Source organism: Lucilia cuprina, chromosome 5, assembly GCF_022045245.1.
Source record: "Lucilia cuprina isolate Lc7/37 chromosome 5, ASM2204524v1, whole genome shotgun sequence".
Classification (NCBI taxonomy): Eukaryota; Metazoa; Arthropoda; class Insecta; order Diptera; family Calliphoridae; genus Lucilia; species Lucilia cuprina.
Genome location: NC_060953.1, coordinates 44,651,060 through 44,663,174, shown reverse-complemented (window position 1 = coordinate 44,663,174; position 12,115 = coordinate 44,651,060). Strand labels below are relative to the sequence as shown.

Genomic DNA, 12,115 nt, shown 5'->3' with positions numbered 1-12,115 from the left:
ATCTTCTATGGTACCGTGGACGAAATGGTTAACATCGGTACATTATTTCACCTAGCTCCCTTTCAACTGAACCCGCCAAATATAAGTTATAATTATATTTAATATACACGTATGTCGACAAAAAGATGCAAAACCAAGTTTTATACTAGCCTTGATGATCCTCATTAATTCTATAATTATTGGGCTTTATTTGACCCTAGCCTTTATAAAAAGCCCCCTTGAAAATTTTACTTAAATGTACGCAGTTTTATTCTACAATAAATAGATTAAGCATATCTAAGGCAAGGTACAATCTAACTTAAATGTTTTATTATGAAAACTACATCAGATCTTACATTTTGTAACAGGTGTAGGGTATTAAATGGTCAGCCTCGCCCAACTATAACTTCTTACTTCTTTTTGTTTGGTATTTTTTCAAATAGCGATATTCTTCAATATGTCTGACGGAATTACTGAAAATTTGTAAACCAAAGATGTCTACGGTCTTCAGAAATTTTATTTCAACAAACATACAGACGGACAGACAAACATCCAGACACTGCAATGCGTTAGGAGCAACAAAAGTCATTCAAAATCAGGGAAATTTAATACCATACAAAATGAAAAGGAAAGATTTTTAAATTCATCTTTGATTGTTCAAAATGAATCAAATTTTCGATCTGTATTCTCTCTCAATGTGTGATGGTTTCATTACATTTTGCGTATAGACGATCCCATCCGTACTATTCTACAAAAAATTTTGACAGATCATATAACTTGTGTGATCATGTAAAGCCTAGTAAAGAAGTATTTTTTGCGTCGAATCATTATTTGCGATATGGCAATGCGATCGTTTTGTAAGAGATCATATATGAATCACTACCAAACATAGGAATCGAAAGCAACGACAAATACCCATGACGATAAGCTAATGCTATATGAATTAAACAGAATAACACATTTCTTAACATTCTTTCCAAACACAGAGGCTTCGCTTAGTTGACACCTATACCTATAGTTACCAATAGTCTTGTCGTTATTTCGAGATCTACTAAAGGAATTGATCTTGTTAACGAAGTCTTAGGGATTTCAAGAATTACAAATTTGATCTGCTATTTTGACCACTTTTGCTAAGGTGACTTTACTGACAGAAAAAATGGCTTTAATTTTGGATGATGGTCATTGCATCTAAAGTTATATAAAATTTTTATCAGAAAGAGAGAGCTAAGGAATGCATTTGATTTTACTAATGAGATAGCGTTCTGTCCAATAATTTGACTTCTTTAAAAAGTTACTTCAGTGTGGAAAACTGGAACGATAATTTTTACTTTTAACTTTTTCGAATCGGCTCACAATCTACTATATGTATATGAAGTTCTTCAAAATAAAAACCTTAAACGTAAAAATTCGCTATAAAATCTTTTGTATATAAATCATTCCAGATAATGAGTAATGTAGATCGAAACATAACAACATAAGCATCTCGATCATGACCTACACCAGGGTCATTGAGACTTTTATAAAACATAGTTTTGCAGGTTTTATTGACATTCTAGAACATTTAACATAAGTATGAGCCCTAAGCCCTATTCCAGGGGTAGGGTTGTATGGGGTCTAGGCGAAATAAAGGACCGATTTTTACCATTTTCTATAGGTTTCGTCTTGCATCTAATTAAGCTTTACAGGGAAACGCAAATAGACCGACGGATGGACGAACATACGGACATAGCTGAATTAACTCAGAAAATATTTCTGAGTATTTATTTTTGCGTATTACAAAAAAATTATTTAAAAAAATGGTTTATTGCAAATGAAGGGTATTATTAACCACTTTATACAAAAACAATCTATATAGTTATTATATTTAGTTTTTGTAAGTTTACCTCTAAAACTTACTATTAAAATAAATTAAAATTATTTTTTTTTTAATGCCACCATGTCTAGCATAATAAATGTGCCCTAAATGTTACATAAGTAGCTACCGAAATAAGTATAAAAGACAATCGCACTTTTAAAATAAATAACAATTAACAATTGTCTAAAAAACCATCAACATCAAATAAAACAAAATGTTCAAATTCGTAAGTTTTAAAAGCTTCACATCCTTAAAGGATTTATTAATGTAAATATAATAATTTTATTCTTTTAGATCGCTGTCTGCTTCTTCGCTTTGTTGGCTGTTGTTGCCGCTAAACCCGGTTTGGTAGCTCCTTTGGCTTACTCTGCTCCCTTGACTTATGCCGCCGCTCCCGCTGTTGTTGGTCATGCTTCTTATGTAGCTCCTTATGCCTCCACCTATAATGCTCACCATGTTGCTCACTCTGCTGCTTTCTCTGCCGCTTATGCTGCTGCTCCCGTTGTAGCTGCTCATTACGCTGCTGCTCCCGTTGTAAGTGCTGCTTATGCTGCTCCTCTTGCCACTCCCTTCGCCGCCCCCGTTTTGTTGAAGAAGTAGATTCAGAGAATTGAATTTGAATAAAGTGAAAACAAAAATGTGATAAAACGATAAATTTACGATTTGTTTTTATTATTAAATAATAGTTCATATTATCCGGCAATTATTTACAAATATCTCAACAATTGAAAATTGGGTTTGTCTGTCAATTTTTGTTACACAGCAGTTTGGCACATATAGTTAAATCTATTTGGAGTTAAGTTGTTAATATGTATATTTTGCATGTTTATGCAGTTTTTTACACTTTCATTATTTATTCTGAACATGCTTTTTAAATATCAAATAAGTCTGAATAATTGAAGCAAATATTTTGACAAATATTAACTTTAAATCGTGTGTAAATTAAGGACCAACAACAAAGTCGTAGGCGTTAAAATTAAATTGTCAGAGTCAATTTAATCATTCTCTAACGTATTATAATAGCTCAACTGTAATTCCGAAACAATAATTAATGTAACATAACACTTCATACATACTGTAAGCAAAAGTAAATTTTATATTCACCATTTCAAATTATGCAAAAAAAAGTGTTTAATTTAAACATCATAAAATGTCATTTAAAACGGCCTTTAAAAGATTTAAAAAATATAGTTAAAATATTTCTTTCTGCATAAATTAATTAAAGTATAGATTTAATTCAATAAAAAGCCTAAAAGTCTAGTAACTGTTATATTGAATGACAGTCTTGCTTTTCTATCTATTAAAATGTCTTCTTTGAATCCATTAAAAAACATTTCAATTAAAATACTATTTTAATTGAACTTAATCGATATTTATGAATGCAAAGGCACACAGACACATAAATATAAATATACATGTGTAAGCATGCACAAACATGTATAGAATATGCATTTGCATTTTTTTACAACAACACTTAGATGCATGTATGCATTTATGAATTAATTTGATACTGTGTATACCCAGAAGACAGAGAGTTTCTAAGTATAATCCTGAAACTTATCAGAAACGTGGTATGGACTATAGTCTCTTGTCTCAACTATGGTATTAAAATCGATATATAGTCTGCATTTCAGGGGGATATAGCTATTGAATGCTGTCTAGCAATTTAATTAAATATTTGTATTTTCGATAACCTGCGATTGGCTTCTGTCCATGTAATCTTCATTATCAGAACAACAGAAATATAGTCTTTCGTCTAGTCTAATCTATAGTCTAGTCTATAGTCTAGTGTATAGTCAAATCTATAGTCTAGTCTATAGTCCAGTCTATAGTTTAGTCTATAGTCTAGTGTATAGTCAAACATATAGTCTAGTCTATAGTCCAGTCTATAGTCTAGTCTATAGTCTAATCTATAGTCTAGTCCATAGTCTAATCTATAGTCAAGTCTATAGTCTAATCTATAGTCTAATCTATAGTCAAGTCTATAATCCAGTCTATAATCAAGTCTTTAATCCAGTCTATAGTTAAGTCTATTGGTTAGTTTATAGCCTAGTCTATAGTCTAGTCTACAGTCTAGTCTGCAGTCTAATCTATAGTCTAGTCTATAGTCTAGTCTGTAGTGTAGTCTATAGTCTAGTCTTTAGTCTAGTCTATAGTCTAGTCTATAGTCTAGTCTATAGTCTAGTCTAGTCTATAGTCTAGTCTATAGTCTAGTCTATAGTCTAGTCTATAGTCTAGTCTATAGTCTAGTCTATAGTCTAGTCTATAGTCTAGTCTATAGTCTAGTCTATAGTCTAGTCTATAGTCTAGTCTATAGTCTAGTCTATAGTCTAGTCTATAGTCTGGTCTATAGTCTAGACTATAGTCTAGTCTATAATCTAATATATATGTTTTCTAGTCTATAGTTAAAACACGCTTAATTTGTGATCACTCATGTTTCCACTCAAAAATCTATATTTTAACCAAAGTCCTTGTGAAAATTTCTAGGTTCAATATTAGAAAAAATTCCAAAAGTACCTTTTAAAAACAAAAAAAGTACCAAAAAGTTCCCTTTTATGGTTTCTAACTTAAGCCAGGCTCCACATACTTAATTTCATGTTTCTAGCCAATAACAACACATTAGTGCTGCTCTCGCTCTGCTGTTCACGCTTTGCCTTGTTTTTATAAACAAGAGTACAATAACTAAATTTATCGTATGATTTTGTATTTTGTTTTTGTTTTCTCAACTCAATTTTTGATGAAATTTTCAGAGGTTCTCTCGGATTTTTGCTCATATCTCCGTTATTTAAGGACCGATTTTGCTGATTTTAAATAGCGATCTTCCCGGAATCATGTCTAACAGAATTATTGAAGATTCGGATCTCGCCGATATCTGGGGTCCTCTAAAAACTGATTTCAACAAACATACAGACAGAAAGACGGACATGGCTTAATCGACTCTGCTATCTATAAGGACCCAGAATATGGGGGTCGAAAAATTATATTATAGAAATTACAAACGGAATGACAAACTTATATATATACCCTACTCACGAAGGTAAAGTGTATAAAAATAAGCTTAATTTGTGATCACTCATATTTCCACTGAAAAAATCTATATTTTGACCAAAATCCTTGTGGAAACTAAAATCCTTCGCAACTCCATTAAAATACATTTAAATTGAAAGATAATCTTAATTTATGATCACTTATATTGCCAATCAAAAATCGATATTTTGACCAAAATCCTTGCAAAAACTTAAATTGCTTATAACTCCGTGAAAACACATTTGAACTGAAAAGTAATTTTAATTTGTGATCACTTATATTTCCACTAAAAAGCGATAGTCTAGTCTATAGTTTTCTGAAATCTTTTCAATAATCATTTGGAATAGTGAACTCAACTTTTAGTCTATTTTCTGTTTACTGGGTGTGGTTCAATATGGCGGATAAGTGTGTGAGTGTGAGATGCTTTAAAATCTATAAATGACTTTTCTTGAGTGCAATTTGCAATGCATGAATAAATAGTTAGAAAACAAATATTGAATGCAATGTTGCATTAACACTTCAATATAAAAAGGAGTTATTGAGAAACAAATTACATATTTATGTTTATTAAATATTGATAGGCAATTAAATTTTAATAAATAAAACTTTAAACAAGCAACTATTGTATATTATTTAATGAAAGAGGCATAATTAAAATAAAAATGCTCAATGTTCAAGTTTACAAAAATTTTAAAATTTTACAGATCTGTTTCCATTAAAATGAGCATGTCGTAGTGATAGCTTAGGTCCCAATTAGTGCTATTTAAAGCTAAATATAAGAGCTTACTTCCCACCTTAACAAATACCAAGTAATACGCATATACCTCCTCTTCTCTTAAGCAATTTTTTTATTAAAGAATTATTCATATACAACTTTTTTGTTACATTTTCCAAAGGCATCGAAAAAGATTTCTTATTGAAAGTAAAAGAACAAATAAACTCCCCATCCAACCCACAAATAAAAAACAACTCATTTGTTTTTAATAAAAATTCAACGACATGTTTTGCAAAAAATACTTTACTCATATGCACTCGTCACATTCTCAAGTGTATGTGTTTATGTTTATACATGTACACATGTGTGTATGTACAAAATTAACAATTATTAATGTAAAAAATTCGAAAACGAAAGTTCAAGTATTTTAATGGTCTCAAGAGGCTGCAATTAAAAATTTACATTCATACAATATGAATTGATGGTTATTAAACCAAAAAATAAAGAACCAACAGGAATTGAGCCTTTAATGGACAGAAAGTATAAAAAGCGTCAACTAACCCTTTACACACATGAACACCCTGATAAGGATGAACTCGTATTCATGTATATGTGTATATACTTCATATAAGGATTTAGTCTGCTAACAGCTATATTACAGTCTAATTGCTCTTTTAAGATGATTAAAAAGGTTTTAATAATGTCCTTAAGAGAGGAGGCTTAATAGATTAGTCGACAGGTGGTTTTGGTAGTTATGATTAGAAACTGATTATGAATAATTTGTAATTAAAAACTTTCAAATATTTGTAATAAATTATAATACTAATACTACTACAAAAAATAAACTTAAACTGAACTAGAACTAAGCTAGAATTGAACTAGAACTGAACTAGAACTGAACTAGAACTGAACTAGAACAGAACTAGAACAGAACTAGAACTGAACTAGAACTAACCTAGAACTGAACTAGAACTGAACTAGAACTGAACTAGAACTGAACTAGAACTGAACTAGAACTGAACTAGAACTGAACTAGAACTGAACTAGAACTGAACTAGAACTGAACTAGAACTGAACTAGAACTGAACTAGAACTGAACTAGAACTGAACTAGAACTGAACTAGAACTAAACAAGAACTGAACTAGAACTGAACTAGAACTGAACTAGAACTGAACTAGAACTAGAGCTGAACTAAAACTAGAAATTGCAAGATATTTTATGAAGGAGATAACATTTTACTTTTCATTCCATTTTTAATAGATGCAATTTTAAAAAAACTACTAACATTTCATATTCACAATTCTTTTTATTAATTTCTCGCATCGCTCTCTTAAATCTATGACAACTGACTATTGGCGTAAAAAAAGGTTATAAAATCAACTACAATAAGTAATAAATTTTCTAAATCAACAGGAAACGGAAATTAAATAAATGAATAATTTAAATCAAATGAATAAAAAGAAAAACACAAACACACACACACACACTGAGAGCTGTGAGCAGAAATGGCATAAAGCAACAACTGCTTACGATCCGCAACTACATGAATGCTTGTGTATATAGCAAATAAATAAATTTAATTTATGTACAAAACAATGTTAGAGACACAAAAGAAGAAAAAAATATTACGAGAGTAATAACACCTTAAAGGTGCAAACAAATTCTTATATTTCTTATAACACAAGATATTCAATTTTATGGCGGAGCTGATGAAACATCGAAATAAACATCTATGTATATAAACTCTAGTCTACTTATTCCAGGTCTTTTTTGGATTTATTTTTTTTTCTGTTCTGAATTCAACAAGAATTTCCCTAAAGCATGAAAAATAACGCGTCAACATGTTCAAGTGTTCAAGTGTAAATTTAATAAGCAGCCTAAGGGACTACAAAACTCACGTTCAAATACTATTCTATGGTACGTATAAATTATACTAGTACTTCAAATGTTCACGAACATCCAGATACATACACATACTACTGCTGCTAAAGATATTAAAGGATATACTCTAGGTATGGTTAAAGACCGAGTAGGAATTTTTTTATACTTATCAGAAAAAACTTGCAGGAGTTTTGTTTTAATAACAACACGTTCTTTAGAATTTTCCTTTTGGGTTGTAGTATGAAATATACAAAATATAATTTACGTGCATGTTAGAAAATAACAACAACAAAAATTACAAACACGCATAAAAAACAAAATTTAAATATAGACATTATACTGCTGCTCGTTCGTTTGTATCCTCGAAATATATCATCGTCATCGTCGTTGTTGTCGTCGTCATAGTCGTCCTGACTCCTATTGTGAAATAAAACTTTAAGACTTACAGCAGCAGTGCGCCGCATCTTGTTGACTTCATTTTAAATGCCTTACAACACAAGAGCAGCAATAACATAAGTAAGCAACAACAGCAACACAACCATCATGATATGTTAAACAAACAACTCTCAATTCTTTTATAAATATGCACTCATCCTTTTACGATTCTACCCACCCTCGTTTTGCTTTTCATTAATGCAAATATGGCGAAATCTCTTTTGAGCTGAATTTAAAAGAAACTCAGGAATAAAGAACGTATGTATTTAAGAACATTTAGAAAAAAAAATAAATTCTACATTTTAAGAAATTCAATAAATTAAGAGCTTATTATGCCAATCGGGTGGCTATTTAAGAAACTACAGCCGATTTAAGGTTTCATATCGCAATCGGTTTCTAAGGAGGAAAAAAGTGATTTCGTATTAAGTTTATTTTGTCGATTAGGTAATCTACAACCGAACTTTTTTTATAAAACATAATTATACACTAAAGTCGTGTTGGATATATTGGGTTTGTGCTGATTTTTGTAACGCACAATAATATTGGTCCTATTCCCACCTTAAAGTGTACCAATCGGCTCAGAATAATTTTCTGAGTCGATTTAGCTATGTCCGTAATGAACCTACAGGACACCGAAACAAAGCCCAATAAAAATGGTTAAGATCGGTCCATTATTTCACCTAGCCCCCATACAACTGAACCCCCATAAATAAACTACAGGTTGCAATTTTGAAATTGAATTGCACATGATCTTCTATTCTCCCAGGAACGAATCCTATTGAAAATGGGTAATATTAGTCCATTATTTTACCATCATACCAGTGAACCCGACAAATAAGTTCATAAGTAGTTATGTTTAATATACTCGTATCTCGAGAAAAAAAAGGTGGAAAACCAATTTCTATACTAGCCTTTATGCCCCTGATGACTTTTATAATTATAGGGCTTCATATGACTCTATCTTCTATAAAAAAAAACCCTTTCAAAATTTGACTTAAGTGTCCATAATTCTATTCAACAATAAATTCCTTAAGTATGTACTATATCTCGTCTAACTATAATTTCTTACTTTTAATGCAAAAGTTTATTATTTTTGCATTTTTGTTTATTTTATAATAAAAAAAATTAATGAAAAAACCACTTACCAAGTATTTTTGTTTTTAATTTTCTTGATTTTAAAGCTGGATTCTTAAGATAATTTTGTGTATAGGAAAATACTTTACATATGTATATAAATTATATACATTTAAAGGTATATGTAATTTTTGGCATTTTTATTTAATAATTGCATTTTGTTTTAATTATTTAATTTTTTTAATTGAACACTTTAAATTATTTTCTTTTTATTTTTTTAATTTTTTATTTTTTTTACTTTACTTTATTTTAATTTATTTTATTTCACTTTATTTTATTTTAATTTATTTTATTTTACTTTATTTTAATTTATTTTATTTCACTTTATTTCATTTTAATTTAATTTATTTCATATTATTTTTTATTTTATTTTATCTTTATTTATTTTATTTTTTTTTTCATTCAATTTTTTATTTAATTTAATTTTATTTTATTTTATTTTAATTTATTTTATTTTACTTTATTTTAATTTATTTTATTTTACTTTATTTCATTTTAATTGATTTTATTTTACTTTATTTCATTTTAATTGATTTTATTTTATTTTTTATTTTATTTCATTCAATTTTTTATTTTATTTTATTTTATGTTATTTTATTTTATTTTATTTTATTTTATTTTATTTTATTTTATTTTTATTTTATTAAAACCGTCCGAAAACCGTTAATTTAAAAAAAGCACTTCTTTAAGCAAACGTAACATGCGTAATAATCATTATTTACTCATTACTTTAACAGCTACGCTACGTTACGTGCGTATAAAGAATAAACAACAAAATAACAATAATAGCAAAAATAAAACACATTCATGAATACACATACATATGTAAGTATGTCGAATTTTTAATAGGCAACAACAACAACAATACACCTCTTTGCTCTGGTACTCCAAAACTTTGCAACTACAACAACAATAAAAACAGAATAGAAGAAAAATGCGAAATCATGATTTGCATTTTTTGGCCACCAACATTTCAATTTGATATTTTCTTTGAAACTAATTATTTTTCGAGAAAAAAACTTTACAAACATGAAATTTAACCATTTAATTTTATTTATTTAACACTTTTATTTAATTTTTTGAGCTAGAACCGATCATTTTATTTAATTAAAATTTTTTACACGGCAGACACTTGTTAAACGTACGAAATAAAACCACGAACTGAAGGAAAACAAAAGGAAATTGAGAAGAATAAAACATAGAGTGACAGCAATGTCAAGTAGTTGATCGCGAGCGCCACCTGTTTGTTAATAATAATTGTGTATGATAATGATAACTGAATTGGCTAAGATTGGTTGGGATATTGGGTATTTTCAAGAATATACGATAAACTAGACTTAATACACTAGATTAATAGACTAGACTATAGAGTTGACTATAAACTTGTCTATAGACTAGACTAAAGATTAGACTATAGATTGGACTATAGACTGGGCTATAGACCAGACTATAGACTAGACTATAGACCATACTATAGACTAGAAGATACTCTAGACTATAGACTAGACTATAGACTAGTCTATACCCTAGACTATAGACTAGACTATAGACTATACTATAGACTAGACTATAGACTAGACTATAGACTAGACTATAGACTAGACTATAGACTAGACTATAGACTAGACTATAGACTAGACTATAGACTAGACTATAGACTTGACTATAGACTAGACCATAGACTAGACTATAGAATAGACTATAGAATAGACTATAGACTAGACTATAAACTAGACTATAGAATAGACTATAGACTTGACTATAGACTAGACTATAGACTAGACTATAGACTAGACTATAGACTAGACTATAGACTAGACTATAGACTAGACTATAGACTAGACTATAGACTTGACTATAGACTGGACTATAGACTAGACTATAGAATAGACTATAGACTAGACTATAGACTAGACTATAGACTAGACTATAGACTAGACTATAGACTAGACTATAGAATAGACTATAGACTTGACTATATACTAGACTATAGACTAGACATTATACACATTTATAGGTATTCTCGTTTTGCATTTTAAATTATTATTTTTATTTATTTCCTTTTTTAATTAAACACTTTCTTATATTTTCTTTTTATTTTATTTCATTTTATTTTTATTTTTTATTTCATTTTATTAAAACCGACCGAAGCCCCTTAATTAAAAATAAAAAAAACACTTTTTAAACAAACCGACCGAAAACCGTTAATTTAAAAAAACACTTTTTTAATCAAACGTAACATGCGTACTAAACATTATTTATCACTTTAACAGCTGCGCTACGTTACGTACGTATACAGAATTAACGACAAAATAACAACATTAGCAACAAAAAAACAAACACATTCGTTTATATGTGCATATGTATGTCAAATTATTAATTCGCATCAACAACAACACACCTCTTTGCTCTCCAAAAATATGCAACTACAACAACAATAAAAACAGAATAGAAAAATGCGAAATCATGATTTGCATTTTTCGGCCACCAACATTTAAATTTGATATTTCTTTTGAAACTCATTATTTTTCGAGAAAAAAAACTTTACAAACATGAAATATAACCATTTAATTTTATTTATTTAACACTTTTATATAATTTTTTGAGCTAGAACCGATCATTTTACTTAATTAAATATTTTTACACGGCAGACACTTGTTAAACGTACGAAATAAAACCACGAACTGAAGGAAAACAAAAGGAAATTGAGAATAATAAAAAATAGAGTGACAGCAATGTCAAGTGGTTGATCGCAAGCGCCACCTGTTTGTTAATAATTATTGTGTATGATAATGATAACTGAATTGGCTAAGTTTGGTTGGGATATTGGGTACTTTGAAGAATATACGATAAACTAGACTGTAGATTTTAGTTTTAATATACTAGACTAATAGACTAGACTATAGACCAGACTATAGACCAGACTATAGGCTAGACTAGTCTAGTCTATAGTCTAGTTTAAAGTCTATAGTCTAGTCTTTAGTCTAGTCTATAGTCTAGTCTATAGTCTAGTCTATAGTCTAGTCTATAGTCTAATCTATAATCTAGTCTATAGTCTAGTCTATAGTCTAGTCTATAGTCTAGTCTA

General features: G+C 29.2%; 1 protein-coding gene across 1 annotated transcript; it reads left to right on the top strand.

The window, feature by feature from the left end:
- Nucleotides 1–1,959: 1,959 nt before the first annotated feature.
- Nucleotides 1,960–2,489, top strand: LOC111683341 (pupal cuticle protein C1B-like). The gene is made up of 2 exons (XM_023445411.2): nucleotides 1,960–2,060; nucleotides 2,129–2,489. The coding sequence occupies exons 1-2, from the start codon at nucleotides 2,049–2,051 to the stop codon at nucleotides 2,432–2,434; spliced, it is 318 nt and encodes a 105-aa protein (XP_023301179.2). The 5' UTR covers nucleotides 1,960–2,048; the 3' UTR covers nucleotides 2,435–2,489.
- The last annotated feature ends 9,626 nt before the right edge of the window (nucleotides 2,490–12,115 follow it).